At 47.3% G+C, this 20,601-nt stretch overlaps 2 protein-coding genes across 6 annotated transcripts in view; one reads left to right on the plus strand and one right to left on the minus strand.

The window, feature by feature from the left end:
• Positions 1-13,518, plus strand: part of NSUN5 (NOP2/Sun RNA methyltransferase 5) — a 34,901-nt gene extending 21,383 nt beyond the window's left edge. For 2 of the 4 annotated variants that reach the window (XM_032606535.1, XM_032606531.1), the window contains 5 exons: positions 11,260-11,604; positions 12,272-12,450; positions 12,658-12,868; positions 12,945-13,085; positions 13,161-13,518. In XM_032606535.1, coding sequence (XP_032462426.1) covers positions 11,260-11,604; positions 12,272-12,450; positions 12,658-12,868; positions 12,945-13,085; positions 13,161-13,275 — 991 coding nt within the window. In that variant the 3' untranslated portion in view covers positions 13,276-13,518. Of the gene's footprint in view, positions 1-11,259; positions 11,605-12,271; positions 12,451-12,657; positions 12,869-12,944 lie in introns of all 4 variants that reach the window. The other 2 variants (XM_032606534.1, XM_032606532.1) reach the window with 2 other exon arrangements.
• Positions 13,514-20,601, minus strand: part of LOC116740690 (nuclear envelope pore membrane protein POM 121C-like) — a 48,437-nt gene continuing 41,349 nt past the window's right edge. For both annotated transcript variants that reach the window (XM_032606528.1, XM_032606527.1), the window contains exons 9-13: positions 20,390-20,492; positions 19,966-20,142; positions 17,395-19,059; positions 16,095-16,217; positions 13,514-15,739 (exon numbers count right to left, since the gene is read on the minus strand). In XM_032606528.1, the coding sequence (XP_032462419.1) occupies positions 15,642-15,739; positions 16,095-16,217; positions 17,395-19,059; positions 19,966-20,142; positions 20,390-20,492 (2,166 nt within the window). In that variant the 3' untranslated portion in view covers positions 13,514-15,641. The remainder of the gene's footprint in view (positions 15,740-16,094; positions 16,218-17,394; positions 19,060-19,965; positions 20,143-20,389; positions 20,493-20,601) is intronic.

Raw genomic sequence — 20,601 nt, forward strand, 5'->3', positions numbered from 1 at the left:
CTCTCACTGTTGTGGCCTCTCCCGTTGCGGAGCACAGGCTCCGGATGCGCAGGCTCAGCGGCCATGGCTCACGGGCCTAGCCATTCCGCGGCATGTGGGATCTTCCCGGACCGGGGCACCAACCCGTGTCCCCTGCATCGGCAGGCGGACTCTCAACCACTGCGCCACCAGGGAAGCCCAGTTGTTTGTATTTTTGATGTTGAGTTGTCTTAGCTGTTTTTATGTTTTTCGATGTTAATCCCTATCAGTCATATCATTTGTGAATATTTTCTGTCATTCAGTAGGTTGTCTTTTCATTTTGTCAGTGGTTTCCTTTGCTGTACCAAAGCTTTTAACTAGTCCTATTTATTTATTTTGTTTCCTTTGCCATAGGAGACAGATCAAAAAACAAAAAAATTGCTAGTTTTTTTTTTTTTTTTTTGGCTGCGCTATGCAGCTTGTAGAATCTTTGTTCGTTCCCTGACCGGGGATTGAACCCGTGTCCCCTGCAGAGGAAGGACAGAGTCCTAACCACTGGACTGCCAGGGAATTCCCCTACGATTAATGTCAAAGAGTGTTCTGCCTATGTTTTCTTCTAGGAGTTTTTTGGTTTCTGGTCTTACATGTAGGTCTTTAATTGATTTGAGTTTATTTTTGTATATGGTGTGAGAAAATGTTCTAATTTCATTCTTTTACATATAGCTGTCTGTTTTTCCTAGCACCACCTATTGAAGAGACTTTGTCTTTTCCCTTTTGTATATTCTTGCCTCTGTTGTCATAGATTAATTGACCATAAGTTTGTGGGTTTATTTCTGGGCTCTCTCTTCTGTTTCGTTGATCTGTGTGTCTGTGTTTTGGCCAGTACCTTACTGTTTTGATTAGTGTAGCTTTGTAGTAGAGTCTGAAGTCTGGGAGCTTCATACCTCTGGCTTTGTTCTTTTTTCTCAAGATTGCTTTGGCTATTCAGGGTCTTTTGTGGTTCCATATAAATTTTAAGATTATTTGTTCTAGTTCTATGAAAAATGTCATGGATATTTTGATAGGAATTGCATTAAATCTGTAGATTGTTTTGGATAGTACGGACATTTTAACAATTTAAATTCTTCCAGTCCCTTAATATGGATATCTTTCCATTTCTTTGTATCATCTCAGTTTCCTTCATCAGTGTCATAGTTTTCAGAGTATAGGTCTTTTACCTCTGTGGTTAAGTTTATTCCTAGGTATTTAATTCTTTTTGATGCACTTTTGAACAGGATTGTTTTCTTGCTTTCTAATAGTTCATTATTAGTGCATAGAAAAGTGTATAATGCTAATCTTGTACCCTGCAACTTTACTGGATTCATTTGCTAATGAACAGTTTTTTTGTGGCAACTTTAGGGTTTTCTTTATCTTGTCATCTGTAAATAGTGATAGTTTTACTTCCCTTCCAATTTGGATGCATTTTAATTTCTTTTTCTTGTCTGATTGCTTTGGATAGGACTTCCAATACTGTGTTAAATAGAAGTGGCTAGAGTGGGCATCCTTGTCTTATTCCTGATTTTAGAGGAAAAGCTTTTAGCTTTTCCCCATTGAGTATGATGTGAGCTGTGGGTTTGTCATATACAGACTTTGTTATGTTGAGATATGTTACTTTATTTTATTTTATTTTATTTTTTTGAGATATGTTACTTTAATACCAACTTTGATGAGAGTTTTCATCATGAATAGATGTTGAATTTTTTCAAATGCTTTTTCTGCATTTATTGAGATGGTCTTGTGATTTTTATCCTTCCTTTTATTGATGTGGTGTATCACATTGATTGATTTGGGGATATTGAACCATCCCTGGAATAAATCCCACTTGATTATGGTGTATGATCCTTTTTATATATTGTTAAAATTCAGTTTGCAAATATTTTATTGAGGATTTTTGCATCCATATTCATCAGAGATATTGGCCTGTAATTTTCTTTTTTTTTTTTGGAGTGTTTCTTTGTCTGATTTTGGTAGCAGGGTAATGGTGACCTTGTAGAACGAATATGGGAGTGTTCCGTCTTCAGTTTTTTTGTAATAGTTTGAGAAGGATAGGTATTAGCTCTTCCTTATATATTTGGTAGAATTTCCCTGTGAAACCATCTGGTCCTGGACTTTTGTTTGCTGGGAGTTTTTTGATTACTGATTCAATTTTACTACTAGTGATTGGTCTCTTCAGATTTGTCTATTTCTTCCTGATTCAGTCTTGTAGGATTGTATGTTTTTAGAAGTTTATCCATTTCTTCTAGGTTGTCTTTTGTTGGCATATAACTGTTTGTTCATAGTATTCTCTTATGTTGTTTTTTCAGATTGATTTTTCTAAATTTTTATTGGAGTATGGTTGCTTTACAATGTTGTGTTAGCCTCCACTGCACAACAGAATGAAATCAGCTGTACACATAACAGATATCCCCTCCCTTTGGACTTCCTTCCCATTTAGGTTACCACAGTGCATTAGGTAGAGTTCCCTGTGCTATACAGTATGTTCTCACCAGTTGTCTGTTTCGTACATAGTATCAATAATGTATATGTGTCAATCCCAGTCCCCCACTTCCTCACACCCCACCCCTTTCCCCCTTGCTATCCATACATTTGTTCTCAACGTCTGTGTCTCTGTTTCTGCTTTGCAAGCACCTATACCATTTTCTAGATCCCACATATATGTGTTATTATAAGATATTTGGTTTTCTCTTTCTGACTTCACTTTGTATGACATTCTCTAGGTCCATCCACGTCTCTACAAATGACCCAATTTCATTCCTTTTTATGGCTGAGTAATATTCCATTGTGTATATCTATATATCCATTGTGTATATACCACATCTTCTTTATCCTTTCCTCTGTTGATGGACCTTTAGGTTGTGTCCATGTCCTGGCTGTTGTAAATAGTGCTGAAATGAACATTGGGGTGCATATGTTTTTTTGAATTATGGTTTTCTCTGGGTATATGCCCAGTAGTGGGATTGTTGGGTTATATGGTAGTTCTATTTCTATTTTTTTAAGGAACCTCCATACTGTTTTCCATCGTGGCTGAATCAATTTACATTCCCACCAACAGTGTATGAGGGTTCCGTTTTCTCCACACCCTCTCCAGCATTTATTGTTTGTAGGTTTTTTGATGATGGCCATTCTGACCAGTGTGAGGTGGTACCTTGTAGTTTTGATTTGCATTTCTCTAATAATTAATGATGTTGAGCAGCTTTTCATGTGTTTGTTGGCCATCTGTATGTCTTCTTTGGAGAAATGTCTATTTAGGTCTTCTGCCCATTATTTGATTGGGTTATTTGTATTTTTGATATTGAGTTGTATGAGCTGCTTGTATATTTTAGAGAGCAGTCCTTTGTCAGTTGCTTCACTTGCAAATACTTTCTCCCATTCTGAGGGTTGTCTTTTCTTATTATTTATGGTTTCCTTTGAGACCTCGAATAGCCAAAGCAATCTTGAGAAGCAAAAATGGAGCTGGAGGAAGTAGGCTCCTTGACTTCAGACTATACTACAAAGCTACATTAATCAAGACAGTATGGTACTGGCACAAAACAGAAATATAGATCAATGGAAAAGGATAGAAAGCCCGGAGATAAACACACAGACTTGTGGTCACCTAATCTATGACAGAGGAGGCCAGAATATACAATAGAGCAAAGACAGCCTCTTCAGTAAGTGGTGCTGGGAAAACTGGACAGCTGCATGTAAAAGAATGAGATTGGAACGCTCCCTAACACCATACACAAAAATAAACTCAAAATGGATTAAAGACATAAATGTAAGGCCAGATACTATAAAACTCTTAGAGGAAAACACAGGCAGAACACTCTATGACATAAATCACAGCAGCATCTTTTTTGACCCACCTCCTAGAGTAATGAAAATAAAAATAAACAAATGGGATCTTATGATTTTTTAAATCTCTATGATATCGGTTGTAATATTTCCTTTTTCATTTCTTTTATTTGGGTCCTCTCTCTTTTTTTTTTTTTTTTTTCTTTTTGTGGTACGCAGGCCTCTCACTGCCGTGGCCTCTCCCGTTGCGGAGCACAGGCTCCGGGTGCGCAGGCTCAGCGGCCGTGGCTCGTGGGCCCAGCCGCTCTGTGGCACGTGGGATCCTCCTGGACCGGGGCACGAACCCGTGTCCCCTGCATTGGCAGGCAGACTCCCAACCACTGCGCCACCAGGGAAGCCCTCTTTTTTTCTTGATGAGCCTGGTTAAAGGCTTATCAATTTTATCCTTTAAAAAAAAATCAGGTTTTGGTTTTATTGATCTTTTCTATTTTTTTGTTTGTTTTTTGGTCTCCATTTTATTTCTTCTCTTTATTATTTTCTTCTTTCTGCTTACTTTGGGCTTTGTTCTTTTTCTAATTCTTTTACATGATAGGTTAGGTTGATCATTTGAAAGTTTTCTTGTTTCTTGAGGTAGGCCTGTATTTGCTATAAACTGCTCTCTTAGAACTGCTTTTGCTGCATCCCATAGGTTTTGGAAAGTTGAGTTTTTATTTTTGTTTGTCTTAAGGTATTTTCTGATTTCCTTTTTGATTTCTTCATTGACCCATTGGGGCTTTTTTGTAGTGTATTGTTTAGTTTCCATGTGTTTGTGTTTTTCCCATTTTTCTTCCTGTGATTGATTTCTAGTTTCATACTGTTGTGGTTGGAAAAATGTTTGATATATTCTCTTAAATTTGTTGAGACTTGTTTTGTGGCCTAGCATGTGATTTATCTGGAGAATATTCCATGTGCACTTGAAAAGAATGTGTATTCTGCTGTTTTGGGATGAAATGTCCTGTAGATATCGATTAAGTCCAACTGGTCTAATGTGTAATTCAAGACCACTGTTTCTTTATTGACTTTCTATCTGTCTGGACAGTATGTCCCTTGATGTAAGTGTGGTGCTAAAGTTTCCTACTGTTATTTTATAACTGTCTGTTTCTCCTTTTATGTTTGTTAATATTTGCTTTATATATTTAGATGCTCCTATATTAGGTACATATATGTTATTGAGTGTAATATCCTCTTCTTTTTTTTTTTTTTTTTGCGGTACGTGGGCCTCTCACTGCTGTGGCCTCTTCCGCTGCGGAGCACAGCTCTGGACGCACAGGCCCAGCAGCCATGGCTCACGGGCCCAGCTGCTCTGTGGCACGTGGGATCCTCCTGGACCGGGGCACGAACCCATGTCTGCATCAGCAGGCAGACTCTCAACCACTGCACCATCAGGGAAGCCCCATCCTCTTCTTTTATTGATCCCTTCATCATTATATAATGCCCTTCTTTGTCTTTTGTTACAGAGTGTGTTTTAAAGTCTACTTTGTCTGATATGAATATTGCTACCCCAGCTTCCTTGTCATTTCCATTTGCATGAAATACCTTTTTTCATCCCCTCACTTGTCTGTGTGTGTCTTTAGCTCTGAAGTGAGTCTCTTGTAAGCCGCATATAGATGGGTCTTGTTTTTTTTTTAAATCCAGTCAGCTACCTATGTCTTTTGATTGAGTCGTTTAGTCCATTGACATTTAAAGTGATTGTTGATAGGTATGTACCATTTTATTGCTTGTTTTCTGGGTGTTTTCGTAGTTCTTCTCTGTTCTTAGTTTCTTCCCTTGTGGTTTGATGATTTTCCTTAAGTGGTATGCTTGTGCTCCTTTCTCTCTGATTTTTGTGTATCTACTGTAGGTTTTGATTTGTAGTTACCATGGGGTTCATATATGTTGATCTATAACTGTTATCTACTTGTTTTAAACTGATAGCCGTTTAAGGTCAGACACATTCTAAAAGATGTATGTTTTTTCACTGTTCTCCCCTATGTTTTGTGTTTTTGATGTCATGTTTTATATCTTGTTTATCCTTTAACTGTTTATTGTAGTTATAGTTGATTTTACAACTTTTGGCTTTTAATCTTCATACTGGCTTAAGTGGTTGATCCACACCTTTACTATATATTTGTCTTACAAGCGAGATTTTTCCTTTCCTATAAATTCTTACTTCTTGTTATAGCTTTTCCTTTCCCACTTAGAGAAAACCCTTTAACATTTCTTTTAGAGTTGGTTTAGTAGTGATGAGCTCTTTTATTTTTTGCTTCTCTGAGAGGTTCTTTCTCTCTTCTTTAATTCTAAATGATAATCTTGGTGGATAGAGTATCCTACATTGTACGTTTTTCCCTTTCAGCACCTTAGATATATCATGCCACTCCCTTCTTGCCTGCAAAGTTTCTGCAGAGAAATCAGCTGGTAGCCTTCTGGGTATTCCCTTGTATGTTACTCTTTGTTTTTCTCTTGCTGCCTTTAGAATTCTCGCTTTAACTTTTGCCATTTTAATTATGATGTCTTGGTGTGGGTCTCTTTGGGTTCGTCTTGTTTGGGACTCTCCGTGATTCCTATACCTGGATATTTGTTTCCTTCTTCAGGTTTGGGAAGTTTTCAACCATAATTTCACCAAATACATTTTTGACCTCTCTCTCTCCCCGCTCCTTCTGGGACCGCTATAATGTGAATATTAGTACGCTTCATGTTGTCCCAGAGATCCCTTAAACTGGTCTCATTTTTTAAAGATTTTTTTTTGTTCTGATTGGGTAGTTTCCATTATTCTGTTTTCCAGATCAAATGTGTGTTCTTCTGTATCACTTGATCTGATGTTAATTCCTTCTAGTGTGTTTTTCATTTCACTTACTGTATTCTTCAGCTTTGACTTGGCTCCTTTTTATATTTTCTAGTTCCTTGTAAAAATCTTCACTGTGTTTGTCTGTTTTCCCTAGTTCAGTTAGCACTCTTATTACTAATGCTTTGAACACTTTATCTAGTAAATTATTTATCTGTTTCATTAGTTGTTTTTTTCAGGTTTTTTCCCTGTTTTTTTTGTTTGGAACAAATTCATCTGTCTTCTTATTTTGCTTAACTTTATGAAATTAGGTGAAAAAGTTACCTATCCCAGTCTTGAAGGGGTATCCTTGTGTGGGAGCATCACTATGCAGTCTGTGTGTGCCCAGTGCCTTTGGTGGGAGAACTGGATCTAAAGTAAGCACAGGTCATGTCTTTCCCCAGGGTGTGCTGGCAGCTATCACCTTGGTGGGAGGTGGGGCTGGAGGTGGAGGGGCTAGAGCTAGAGCCAGAGCCAGGTGTGAGCCAAGGCTTCTCCTATTCTCAGTGGCTGTCACTGCCCTACTGAGAGTGGTGTCTGGTCCCAGGATACTGGAGCAGAAGCCGAGGTTTGGGTCTGAACTGGTTCTGTTTCCTCTAAGTATGCTTTTTACCCTGCTCCCAGCAGTGGCACCTTTGCCCCAGAGGGGGTGGTGCTGGAGCAAGAGGGGCTGGAGTGGGTGCTTGGCATGGGCTGGGGCACACTCTGGGGCAGTCCTGGCATGCCAGTCAGAGCTCCAGACCACTCCTGATCTGTTGCTTCTACGAATGCCAGTAATGGCTGCCCTTGCCCCAACTGAATGCCATGCCAGGTCTGAGCTGGCTTTGTCCCCACCCTCCCCACCCCAAACTGTGCACTCTTCTTGGCACCGGCAGCCTTCTCCCTAGCGTGGAGCTGTGCCAGAGCCAGGGAATCAGTGCAACTGCTTGACATGGGCTGGGGTGTGCACTGGGCTGGGGCATTTGCAGGAAACCGGCCAGAGTCCCAGGCTGTTTCAGTCAGCTTCCTGCACCTTGTTCCCTGGAGTAAGCAAGCATGTGCTTGTTTTCATGAGTGGAATCTAGGTTTCTAACAGCTGTTCTCTAAGTCCTACTGGTTTTCAAACCAGCTAAGGGGATTCATCTTCCTGGTGTCAGACCCTAGGGCTGTGGTGCCTAATAATGTGGTTTGAACCACTCACCTGTGCACCCTTATTTTTGGCTGCGTTGGGTCTTTGTTGCTGCACACGGGCTTTCTCTAGTTGCGGTGAGAGGGGGGCTACTCTTCGTTGTGGTGCACAGGCTTCTCATTGTGGTGGCTTCTCTTGTTGCAGAGCATGGGCTCTAGGTACACGGGCTTTAGTTGTTGTGGCACGTGGGCTCAGTAGTTGTGGCATGTGGGCTTAGCTGCTCTGCGGCATGTGGGCTCTTCCTGGACCAGGGCTTGATCCTGTGTCTCCTGCATTGGCAGGCGGATTCTTAACCACTGCGCCACCAGGGAAGCCCTGTGTGCCCTTTTTGAGCAATTTTGCTTTTAGTCATTTATCGTTAGATTGCACTTCTGAAATGTTCATAATTTTGTTTCGAATAGGGGAAAATTGGGCTCGATCTACATTTATTCTAAAATATCCCAACAGTATGTATTTGGTTCAGTAAATTTTGGTTTTATTCAGACTGTGAAATATCAGGGAGCTGCTTACATTGATGGTGTGAATGTTTATTGACAATATAGCAAATGGGAAAACAAGTCATGGAGTCATATGTTAAGTATGAGCTCCATTTTTTTCCTGGTTGTTAATAAATACTGATTTTTTAAAAGTCTACAAGTATTACACCACAGTATCAATAGGAGTTCCTCTTGGTAATGAATAGTGAGGGTGTCTGTGGCAGGGAATCAGCTTCCATGTGGTCCTTCAGGTGATGCCACCCAGATGGTGCCAGCATCCTGAAACCCAAGGAGGATTGTGTAATCCCTCTCTTCTTTGTCCCCTCCTAGGGGCACAAGTCCTGACCTGATTGCTTCTCTTCCTACCCATATTCCATGTGGGTTTTTCTTTACACCCTTGGTTGTATAAGAGTCTTTCTGCTAGTCTCCAGTTTGTTGTCAGTGGGAATTGCTCCACATTGTAGATGTATTTTTGATATGTTCGTTGGGGGGGAGGTGAGCTCAGCGTCTTCCTACTCTGCCACCTTGACCTTCTCCTTGGTGCCATACTGTTTTGATTACTGTGGTTGTGCAGTATAGGTTTTGCAGTATAGTTTGAAATCAGGGAGCATGATGCTTCAGCTTTTTTCTTCCTTTCTCAATATTGCTTTGGCTATTCATGGTCTTTTGAGCTTCCATACAAATTTTAGGATTGTTCGTTCTGTTTCTGTGAAAAGTGCTATTGGAATTTTGATAGGGATTGTGTTAAATCTGTAGATTTCTTTGGGTAGTATGGACATTTTAACAGTATTAATTCTACCAATCCATGAGCACAGAATATCCTTCCATTTATTTGTGTTATCTTCAGGGTTTTTTCCATTAATGTCTTATAGTTTTCAGTGTGCAGGTCTCTCACCTCCTTGGTTAAATTTATTCTTAGGAATTTTTTACTTTTTGATGCAATTGTAAATGGGATTGTTTTCTTAATTTTTTTCCTGATAGTTCATTATTAGTGTATAGAAATGTAACAGATTTTCGTATATATATATTTTTTTGTGGGGGGGGGCATGCCACATGGCTTGTGGGATCTTAGTTCCCTGACCAGGGATTGAACCCGCGCCCTTGGCAATGAAAGTGCGGAGTCCTAATTACTGGTCTGCCATGGAATTCCCTGTATATTGATTTTGTATCCTGCAGCCTTACTGAATTTATTAGTTCGAATAGTTTTTTGGTGGATTCTTTAGGGTTTTCTTTATATAAAATCATGTCATCTGCATATAGTGACAGTTTTACTTCTTCCTTTCCAATTTGGATGCTTTTTATTTTTATTGCCTGACTGCTCTGACTAGGACTTCCAATACGAGGTTGAATGAAAGTGGCGAGAGTGGGCATCCTTGCCTTGTGTTTGATCTTAGAGGAAAAGCTTTCAGCTTTTCACCATTGAGTATGATTTTATCTGTGGACTTGTCATATATGGCCTTAATTATGTTGAGGTGGTGTGTTCCCTCTATACCCAGTTTGTTGAGAGTTTTTATGAGTGGATGTTGAATTTTTTTTTTTTTTTTTTCTGTGGTACGCGGGCCTCTCACTGTTGTGGCCTCTCCCGTTGCGGAGCACAGGCTCCGGATGCGCAGGCTCAGCAGCCATGGCTCACGGGCCCAGCCACTCCGCGGCATGTGGGATCTTCCCAGACTGGGGCACGAACCCATGTCCCCTGCATCGGCAGGCGGACGGCTCAACCACTGCGCCACCAGGGAAGCCCGATGTTGAATTTTTTCAAATGCTTTTTCTTCATCTGTTGAGTTGGTCATGTGATTTTTATCCTTTTTGTTAATTGTGTATATCGCATTGATTACTTTGTGGGTGTTGAACCATCCTTGCATCCCTGACACTGGCATCTTGTGCATTCCCTGTTGTAACCTAACAGATATCACCATTATGCACCCATCTGGTCAAGGCAGAAACTGAGTCATCATAGATGCTTCCCTCCTCTCCTTTCAGTCATTTATTACTGTGCCTTCAGCATCTTTCTTTTTGTCCTCCTGGATACTGCCTGGGTTTAAGCATCATATCCTATCATGATTGGCAGAATAATCTCCTAAACTGGTCTCCCCACTTCCAGACTTTCTTGTTATGTTTGTCCTCGTGTTGGCTGCAGAGAGCTCTGCAGCCAGATCTGATGCTTTACTCCCCTGCTGAAAACCCGTGGCTCTCCATTGCGCTGTGCCCCCTGCTTCCTTTCCAGGCCCATCTGCCATGCACTCTGTGCCCCTGTGTTGTCACAGTGGTTGCTGCTCCTCACCCCAGGCTTCCCTGCACTCACCTACCTCCTGGTCTGTCCTTTGACAGCTCTGGGAAGCTGCCTCTTCTCTCTCCCTCTCTCTCCATCTGTTGTGGATGTTCCCCCATCTGCCTCTAGCATGCTGCTTAGTGACCAGGGTGGTAGAGAATGGTTGTGTTTGGGTTTGAATTCCAGCTCTGCTACTTCATAGCTTTCTGAGTTGTTATTCTCTAGGCCTGTTTTCTACGTGGGTCAGGTGAATGAACAATGCTCCTTTGCAGTGTGGAGAATACAGTTTTCACCTTACCTCCTCAGGTTACTTATATGAACATCAGGAATCAGCTCAGCATTTACCTCCCTGAACCAGGCCCCTCTCCCTAGGGTTATGTTTTAATAGTACTGGCTAGTGAGTGTCTAATTTGTGCAAACTATTTTCCTAAGTATTTTGCATGTCATTTAATCCTCACGAGATCTGCCATTTTCCAGAAGTGTAGACAGAGGCTGAAGTGTCAGTGCTCCCGCCACTGGTAAATGATGGAGGTGGGATCCTGAACCTAGAGTCTGGCCTGAGAAGCCTGTTCTCTTAACTGCTGCCTCTATCTTATCAGCTTGTTAATTTACTCATAGCAGTTTTAACCGTTCATTGCATAAATAAGCAGTTAGGTGACATGTGAAATGTCTGGCTTGCTGCCTGGCACGGAGGGGTTCAGAAAATGTGGCATGAACAGCTCTTATTCCCTGGCAGCCTCGAGGACGTACGGGCCCTCAAAGGGAAGTGCTTTCTTCTGGATTCCTTGCTGCCGGAGTTGCTTGTGTTTCCTGCCCGAACAGATCTGCATGAACATCCACTGTACCAAGCTGGTCACCTCATCCTACAAGACAAGGTAGGGTGGATGGGTGGAAAAGGGAGGAGCGGGAGGGGAGTGATCAGCCTGGGGTCCCTTTCAGCCAGCCCCTGTGCTGTGTGCCGCCAGGCGAGCTGTCTCCCGGCCATGCTGCTGGCTCCACCTCCAGGTTCCCATGTCATCGATGCATGCGCTGCCCCAGGCAATAAGACCAGTCACTTGGCTGCCCTTCTGAAGAACCAAGGGTGAGTGCCATGGTCAGACAGCGGAGTGGGGTGGGGGGTCTGATCCTATATTTTATAAGAAGAAATAAGGAACTCAACTCCAGTAGGTCATGAAGGCTGAAAGGAGGCCTTCCCTTTAAATATTTCCTCGTGGACCTAGGGCAGTTCCCTAAGCTTCCCAGTGGGTTACACGTGTGAGATGTGAATCCCTTAGCCCTTGGGGCAGAGGGCCCTGGGCAGTTATTTCTAACCACGGACCTTTACTTTTTTTAACTTTGTTTTAAACTTCACATGACTCACTTTAATTTTTTATTTTTGGCTGTGTCGTGTCTTAGTTGTGGCACACAGGGTCTTGGTTGAGGCGTGCAGGATCTTTCATTGCGGCGCGGGTTCTGTAGTTTGAGGCACGTGGGCTCTCATTGAGGTGCGCGAGCTCGGTCATTGTGGTGCACAGGCTGAGTTGCCCCGCAGCATGTGCGACCTTAGTTCCCTGACCAGGGATCGAACCCACGTCCCCTGCATCGGAAGGTAGAATCTTTACCACTGGACCACCAGGGAAGTCCCCCACTGACCCTTTTTAAATATTGAGAATTTAAAGACATTTAAGTGTGATTTTCTGTGTGTCCTGACTTCAAGTACGTGTGTTACGTAAATTCTCAGTTCACCTCAACTCTGCCCTCCTCCCTAGGAAGATCTTTGCCTTTGACCTGGATGCCAGGCGGCTGGCTTCTACGGCTACGCTGCTGGCCCGGGCCGGGGTTTCTTGCTGTGAGCTGGCTGAGCAGGACTTCCTGGAGGTCTCGCCCTCAGACCAGCGTTATCGTCAGGTCCAGTACATCTTGCTGGATCCTTCTTGTAGTGGCTCTGGTGAGATGGGGGAAAACGCGGCCAAGGGCCCCACAGATCCAGAGCAGCCTTAGAGCGGGGATGGGGGTGTGTGTGGCGGAGGTCGTTCGTTTTGGCCTCGGGTTTAGTTCTGGCTCAGGTTATCCTGTGAACGGTCAGATGTGCTCATCTGTATGTGGGGATTTCATACGAAATCAGGCAGCGTGTGGTGAAAGCACTCTTCCCTAGGGATGCTGACCAGACAGCTGGAGGAGCCCGGGACCGGCGTGCCGAACCAGGAGCGCCTGCGAGCACTGGCTGCCTTCCAGCAGCGGGCGCTGAGCCACGCACTCACGTTCCCCGCCCTGCGGCGCCTCGTCTACTCCACGTGCTCCCTCTACCAGGAGGAGAACGAAGACGTGGTGCGAGCCGCCCTGCAGCAGAGCCCAGCAGCCTTCAGGTAGTGGGTGTCCACCAGGGTCTTGGGGCGAGGGCCGCCCTCTTACTTAGAAGCCCGTTCCATTTCCTCTCTGCAGGCTGGCTCCTGTCCTCCCCTCCTGGCCGCACCGAGGCCTTGGCACTTTTCCAGGTGCTGAGCACTGCCTCCGGGCCTCCCCTGAGACCACGCTCACTGGCGGCTTCTTCACTGCTGTACTTGAACGGGTAGAGGTGCCAAGGTGGGTGAGCAGGGGGCCTGCTTGGAAGACGCTGGAGGATTGGGGCACATCTAACTCACTCTTCTTTTCTTCCAGCTCCGTCTCACAGGCTGAAGCATCAGCCCCAGAAGTTACACCCAACCCAGCTCCAAAGAGAAAGAGGCGGCGGCGAAAAGCAACAGCTGCCCCCAGCTCACAGCCTGGCATGTAGCAGGTGCTCGGAGCCTTGACCTCTCAGGCCCTCCTCTCAAGCTGAGTCTTGGGCCCTCAGCCCCAGGCCGCAGTTTTGTTTGCAAAGGCTCTTTTTATGGCTGGAGGAGGAAAACCGGTAACCGCGTTTCTCCAGCTGGAAAGAGCGGATATCCCTGTGCTGTGGGTCCCTTCCCTGGGCTCTGTTCTTGCTGGTGAGATGCACTGCTTCCCACATAAATAAAAGGCAGGACATGGTCTACGATAGATCACAGTTTTTTTTAATGACATAAGCGAGGAGAACAATCTCACGTTCATACTAAAAATTCCAACTAGACTCACAGGAATTCAGTCTGTATTTGTAATGGAAAGTCCCAGCCTCCCGTCCCTGTCCAGTGCACGTACATGTCCACACCCGCACTCACGCGCTCACACTCAGGCTGCGCCAGGACGCCCGCTTCAGGGGGCTCCTGGATCAACTGTCCTGCCTGTGGAACTGAGGTAAACTAGCTGTAGCTGCGAGTACTAAGCTGAGAGGGGCTACCTTATGTAAGGTATGGGCAGAAGCTTGATTTCTAGACCCGCGCCCCACCCCCCCTCCGATCCTAGCAGGTGTCTGAGGCTCGGGTCCCTCCTCAGCTCCACACACAACAGTTAAGTACAACAGAGCTCTCCTTGGGGCTGGGGAGGCACAGTCCCCTGCCACACAACAGTCACGCTCATTCACCACGGGGAGGGGGACTAGTTACATCTACATCACATTATTTATAAAATAAGAATTACATTTTGTGTTTCCGGAAGGAGCTCTAGTCCCTCAGGAAAGCTGCCTGGGACAGCATTTGAGCCTCTTCTTCACACAGGTATAACTTAACTATACAGCTAAATTTCTAGTCAATAGCATTTATACTTAACCACCTCAATGAACCAAGCTTGAAGGAATTTAAAAGGCAATTTAGCTTAAATACAAAAATAAATTTTTATTTTGTTAAAAAATGTTTAAATATTTTTCCTTTTAATTTAGACACACGCATTCATACTTCTCCCAAAGAGGATGGGCATGGCAGCAAGGTTTTTGGGCCTGGGGTATGTGGTTTTGGAACCAAGGAAGGAAGGGGTGGAGGAAGTAAGATACAATTTTTAAATGTGGTTAATTTAGGTTTTCTAACAGATACTACAAGTGATTTAGCCTACGGTGAAGTTAGGCAGGTGGGAAAGAAACAGCAGAGGGAAGAGGCCTTTGCTTCCCCTCAGACCCATCCTCCTTGGGCTGCCAGCCCTTAAAGTCAAAACACCATTTGAAAATTCAGGACTCGGCACTTGTAGCCATAAGTGGTGCTACTTTCCACATTCAATTAGCGAGGCCCCAGGAACTTGAGAAACAGTTAAGTCCGGCACTACCAACATGCCGCCACTCATACAATTCAGTTCTTCCTCCAAACTCGATTCAAAGAGCAATGGACTTGAGCATCAGACAAAATAACACAGGACAAGGCTTTAGACATACGATCCCGGAGAGGCAGACGAGCCCAATGAGGCCAATGGGGACGGTGGGCGAGGAGGCAGCTGAAAGCAGCGGGGGCGTCCTGCCTGCTCCAGGAGCTTCCCTTTCCTGGGGAAGGTATCACTCCTGGGTCTGCCAGGCTAACAGTCTTGAGCCACCAGGCTTTTAGGGGCCAAACTGGCAGAGAGGGTCGGGGATGAAACAGCGGCTCGGACTTGGCAGGAGGAAGTGGAACAGCAGGAGCAGCACCCGCTGGGGTCTCCAAAGGCAAAGCTAGAGTCAGGATCATTTTAAATGGAATCGATCCTGCAAGGAACCAGTAAGGGATGAAGCAGCGAGAAATGGGGAAACAGAGTCCCCTAATGGGACCAGAGGGGGAGAACCACTTTTTATAGCCAAGCCAAGCAAGGTAAAGTTTTAGGGATAATCCATCCCCCAATCCCATCAAGTGCATATCAGAGATGCAAGTGGGTGAGGGCTCTACCTGCTGCCCTCCGGCAAAGATGGCTCTCAGGGAAAAGGCGGGAAGGGAGGCCGCCTGACCAAGCTCATACACTAAACGAGAGTCAGGGAAGGCAGTGGACAATATGTACAGATGTTTCTTTAGTTCTCTCCAGCCTCACCAGTGGAACTGTTCAAGTAAGGTAGTAATAGGCTTCTGCCCCGCCATATCCTGCCTCCCCCTCCTCCCTCGAGAGGCCCGAGGCTTCTGCTTCCTGGAAGAGGGAAACAGCCCCTGGGGCTGCCACCACCTCCCTGGTGGCCGAAGCCAGAGGTCTGGGGCAGGTCTGCGTTATGGAACTGGAAGGGTCAGAGGCTCTTCCTAGCAGGTGCTGAGGTCCAGATTTGGGCAAGGGAGGCGGGGGTGTGGGGGGCAGGGGCAAAGGCTATTTCTTGCGGGTGTGCTGCCTTCGGGCCTGCAGTCGCTGTCGAGCCCCTGGGGTCTTGGATCCCGCACCAATGGAAAAGGAGGGGGCCGCCGATCCTGGAAAGATTCAACAAGATCTCATCAGGGTAGCTGCTACCTGAGAGCAGTCTCTAAAGAACACCGGATGCTGGGAGAAAGCCTCGCCAAGCTCTAGCAATTCTTCCGGGGGAGGGCTTCTTAAAAAGGCAAAATCCCAAGACCACAGAGAGGCTGGGAGCAAGGCCCAGAAAGGCATTTTTACCTGGCGTCCCAGCAGTCTGGCTCCTTCTCATCTCTGCTGCCCAACTCCAAACCTGGCTTGTGCTGGACTCCCAGATGAGCCTCGGAGAGCCGGAGCTGCCAGCCCACCCCACCCCATCTTCAGAGAGGAGATACGCAGGTCACACTGGCAACAAGGAGACTGGCCGCTTACCGAAAGGTCCAACTCCGACAAAGCCTTGGGCGGGTGTTGAGGATGCCCCAAAGGAGAGGCTGCTGCCTGATGCGCCCACCCCAGGAGCAGGGGTGTTCTGACCAAAGGCGGGTGTGGAGGTGCCTAGGATGAAGAGACAGCAGAGAACTGTAGAGACCAGGCCGGTGAGCAGAGGGCCTCAAAGCAGAGGGTTATAAGCCTAGTGGGGAGGTCTGCTCCCGGCAGGGCCTTCCCCGCAGGGCCCCTTAGCTCCCATTCAGCCCGCTGGAAGGAGGCCTTAACACGCGTTGCCCCAGGTGGGCCTCCCAGCCTGCTAACAGCTGTGCAGCGGTGGAGACAAGCCCCTCAGGTTGCCTTCTGACCACCTACGGCGTAGGGCCTCTGCATTCCCTTGGCCACCAGACACAGCAGCAGATGACTGTCAGTGGACCGCCACCTGTAGCCTGACCCGGTTACCTCCCTTCCACCAGGACTAGAAGCGTTATGCCTCTTCTCCTTGTTCACTGGCCTCCTCCCCTCCACCCGGTGGGTCCCCTGATCTCCCCCCGGGGCCCACTGGGACTCAGCCACCAGAAAACGCCCCGCCCTCACTGAGTGCTGCCATCCGCACCAGTCCCGCGGGGAAGGCCGCCTGCTCTCCCAGCTCTTCCTCCTCCTGGGGTGGGGGTGGGGGGCCGGGCTGGGGCGGGCGTCTTTCTGGCTTCCTGGGGCCCGGCCTGGTCCCCGTCTCTCCCTCCACTCCCACCTCCCCTGCAGGCACTGCACTGGCTCCCCGCTCGCCACCGCAGCAACTCCGGCTCCTGCTTTTCCTCAGCCTCAGAGAACCTCCCAGCCACCGCCCCTGCTGCTTTACTTGGTGAGTTGCAACAGGCGGGCCTTGCTGGCTACCACTTATTTTAGGTCTGTATCTCGTAACTGAACGGTGCTGGGGAAAAAGAACGGTGCCGACTGGCCTCACTGTAACTTCACAAGCACGCTTTTCCAGACTCAAAGCTGCCTGCGATCCCATCCCATCTTCTCCCCAGCTCCAAAGCGACCACTTTCAACAGGCCCTGCGGTGCCCTCACACACACCTCCCCCCAGCCACAGCCCAAGCTCTTCTTGTCAGTCTCGGAGGTTAGATTTGTTACTTCCTCAGAAAAGCATCCCTCCACAGTCATTAATCACATACTTTTATCAAGACATTTATTGCTACCTGACACACTATTTACACATTTAACACCTGTTTCTTCACTACCACAACGTAAAGCTCCCCAAGAGCAGACGCCGCACAGCAGACCAAGTCAACTCCTGACCTTACCTCCAAACACAGGTTTGCTGTCCGGCGTGCTGGCCACGTTGAAGGCAAAGGGTGTGCTCTGGCTGGGCGCGCCCAAGCTGTTCTGACTCAAGCCTCCCCCGAAAGGGGTCGTGCTGCCAGTGGTCCCACTTTGTCCTGCTCCAAAGCCGAACGCTCCAGAGGCAGAGCTGGAGCCTGGGGTGGCCGCACTGATCCCAAAGCCCCCACCGCCGGCTGGGGCTGCCGGTCCCCCAAATGTGAAGGGCGATGGTGTCGTGCTGCCGAACACCGAGCTACTGGTCCCACTGCTGGCGGTCTGGGTTGTAGCTCCAAAGCCAGAGGTGGTGGCTGCACCGAAGGAGAAGGCAGCTGTGGTGCCACCAAAGGCTGGCTGGGTGCTGACAGGGGTGCCAAAGGCAGAGGCCGTGGCCTTCAGACCACTGAAGGCCGACTGCGCGGTGCCACCAAAGGCTGGCTGGGCCGGGGCTGGCGCTGGAGCCGCAGTCGGGGCCGGGGCTGCAGAGTTTCCAAAAGTGAAAGAGCTGCCGAAGCTGGGGACAAGGGCCGACTTGGCAGCCCCCTGCTGCTGCCCATCCGCAGCCCCGAAGGCGGGCTGGGGGTTGGCTCCTGGGTAGGACGAGGGAGGTGGCTTGGCGCTCGAGCCGAAGGGAATGTTGAACGCTGGGGCGGTGGCGCTACTGAACGTCAGCGTGGGCTGGCTGCTGCTGACTGGGGCTGAGGCGGTGAGGGTGCTGCCAAAGCCACTAAAGCTGGCTGTGCTGCTGCTGCTGCTGCTGCTGGGGGCGGTGTGGGCGGCACTGGGAAGGGATTGGCCAAAGGTGGCGACTGCTGTTGAAGCGGGCATGGCGGGAGGCTTGCCAAATTGGAATATGGGGCCCACGGCTGGGGTGAAGCTGGCACCAGAAGCAGGGGGAGTCCCAAAGAGGAAGGGCTGGGAGGCGGAAGCGGTGGTGCTAGTCACGCTGCTCGGGGTGCTGGCTGCGGTGCGCACACCGAAGCTGAACGCGGGCTTCGGAGCAGAGTCTGCGGAGGCGCTGGCTGTGGTCATGGACACCACTGCAGAGGTGGCGCCAGCCTGGCCGCTGAAGAGAGGGGCGCTCGTGGTAGTGGCTGGAGTAGCCGTTTGCTTGAGGGAGAAGGGAGTTAACATGGGCACAGATGCAGGTGGCCCCATGTTGCTAAAGATAGGCTTGAAAGTGAGGGGTGGGCTGCTAGTCGTCATGGGGACGGCTAAGCTGGAAGATGCCGTGGCTGTGACCTTGGAAGGGCTAGAGGGCAAGGGGCCCTCATTCTCGCTTTTAGGTGGGACCACAAAAATGGGCTTGAACATGGGAGATGCTGAAGACACAGCAGGGGCCGCAGAGGCAGGAGGGTTAACAGGTGGGGTGCTCAGCATTCCAAACAGAATACTCTGCTTGGGGCTGGGAGATGGGGCGGATGGGGCTTGGGATTTGGCAGATGTCTCAGCCTGAGGGTCCGGAGGTGACTTGGCGTCAGTGACTGGTCCTGGGGAAGAAGCAGGGGTCAGTCCCAAGAAAGTGGTGGTAGATTTGGAGTCTTCGGAGGTGCCTGGAAGGGGTGCTGACTCTGAAGAGCCCAGAGGGGCCAGAGGGCTGGGTGTCTTTGGAGGCGAATGGGCCACAGTGGTTGCCACGCCAGCAGATTCTGGGAAGAAGAGTAGAGAAAGTGAATTTGGAATATCTCAAACATGACGCAGTGTTCAATGCCTAGCACAGTGCTAGGGATTCAACAGTCAACAATTATGACTAAATCTATACCACAGGCCTTTAAACTGTTCACTCCTGAAAGTCAAAGAAGTATTCATAATTTCTACCCTTCACAGGTCATAAGAAAAACAGAAGAGGATAAAACTTGGCCCAGTTGGGGGTTAAATGTGTAGAAACTAAGAAAAATCCAATTACCTGAACTCAAGTCCAATTAATTATGTAGATATACCTTATTCATCTAACAAAGATGTACTGTATTACATTCACCCACCAGGCGCTAAGTACAGAGCATATGGCCATGAATGAGACGGTCTCTGCCCATGAGCCCTGGGAGGGGCTGAATACCTAATACATTCTACACTATGATGAAGTGCAGTAGAGGAGTGTGTATATATGCAGTGCCAAGAAGGCAAGGGGCTGGAACAGCCAGCAGGTCCTTGGAAGCCTATTACCTTGTGCCTGCCGTCTAGCAAGCATGTGACAAGACACCTTAACCATGTGACCGTTTATACTTCAGGGACACCTCATGAGGTGAGCACTGTTCTTATTTTACAGATGAAAACAACAAGGCTCAGAGCAGCTAAGGGACTGGGTTTCAAATCAAGAGCTATTTGACTACCAAAGCTAAGCTGCCCTCCCCAGCTTCAAGTGTCGCAGCCCTTCCCTAAAATGTCCTGATTACAGATTTCTAAGGCTCTTAAGCCTGCACCAGCTCAGGTTTGGGAAGTCAGAATAGGTTCAACCTTTACAGCAATTTCCAGCAACTGATGGGCATGGTGCTTTTACTTCCATCTAAACAAAGGCTGATGTCATTACGTGCTCTAAAGTAAGCTCTCCCACTCACCAGGGAGGGATGGTAGGCCTGGGGAATTCTGCATCTTCTTCAAGCTCTCCAACAGTGGGTTAGTGCTTGGGGCTGGGAGGGAGGATGGGGATGAAGCAGTCCCAGCAGCAGGCAGGGTAAAAGTGAAAGAAGACTGACTGGTAGGTGGGTTCTCAGTGACAGAGTTTGAGGCAGCATCTAGGGAAGAAAGAAAAGATGCCATTGTCCTCCCTTGTTTGGGAATCCTTTCCAGTGGCATATCACGGAGCACGGGGAGTTCAGGGCCTCAGGACGACTCATTTAGAAAGGCTTCCCTTCAGTCTCAAGGCTCACTGTTCTCCAGATTCCACTGAGGACCCAAATGGACTTCCTAGATGAGCCAGACCAAAATAAAACCAAAGGAAACAAACCCTCTCGGGGTGTGAAACTGATCTACATTCCTTACCAGTCTTATCCTCCAAGACCTTGTTAAACCACTGTAAAGAAGCTTTCTTTTCCAAGTCTAAGTCTTCAGCAGTGATTGAATAACCAAGCTGGGGAGGTGGAGGCTACCAAAGAGAAAAAGAAGTTGTCAATCAGGAGAAACTGGAAGAATCCTATATTTAGCCTTCCTAAGACAGAGTTAAGTGGGGGTGGGCAGAGGTAGATGGACAAGAC

Source organism: Phocoena sinus, chromosome 15 (assembly GCF_008692025.1).
Source record: "Phocoena sinus isolate mPhoSin1 chromosome 15, mPhoSin1.pri, whole genome shotgun sequence".
Lineage (NCBI taxonomy): Eukaryota > Metazoa > Chordata > Mammalia > Artiodactyla > Phocoenidae > Phocoena > Phocoena sinus.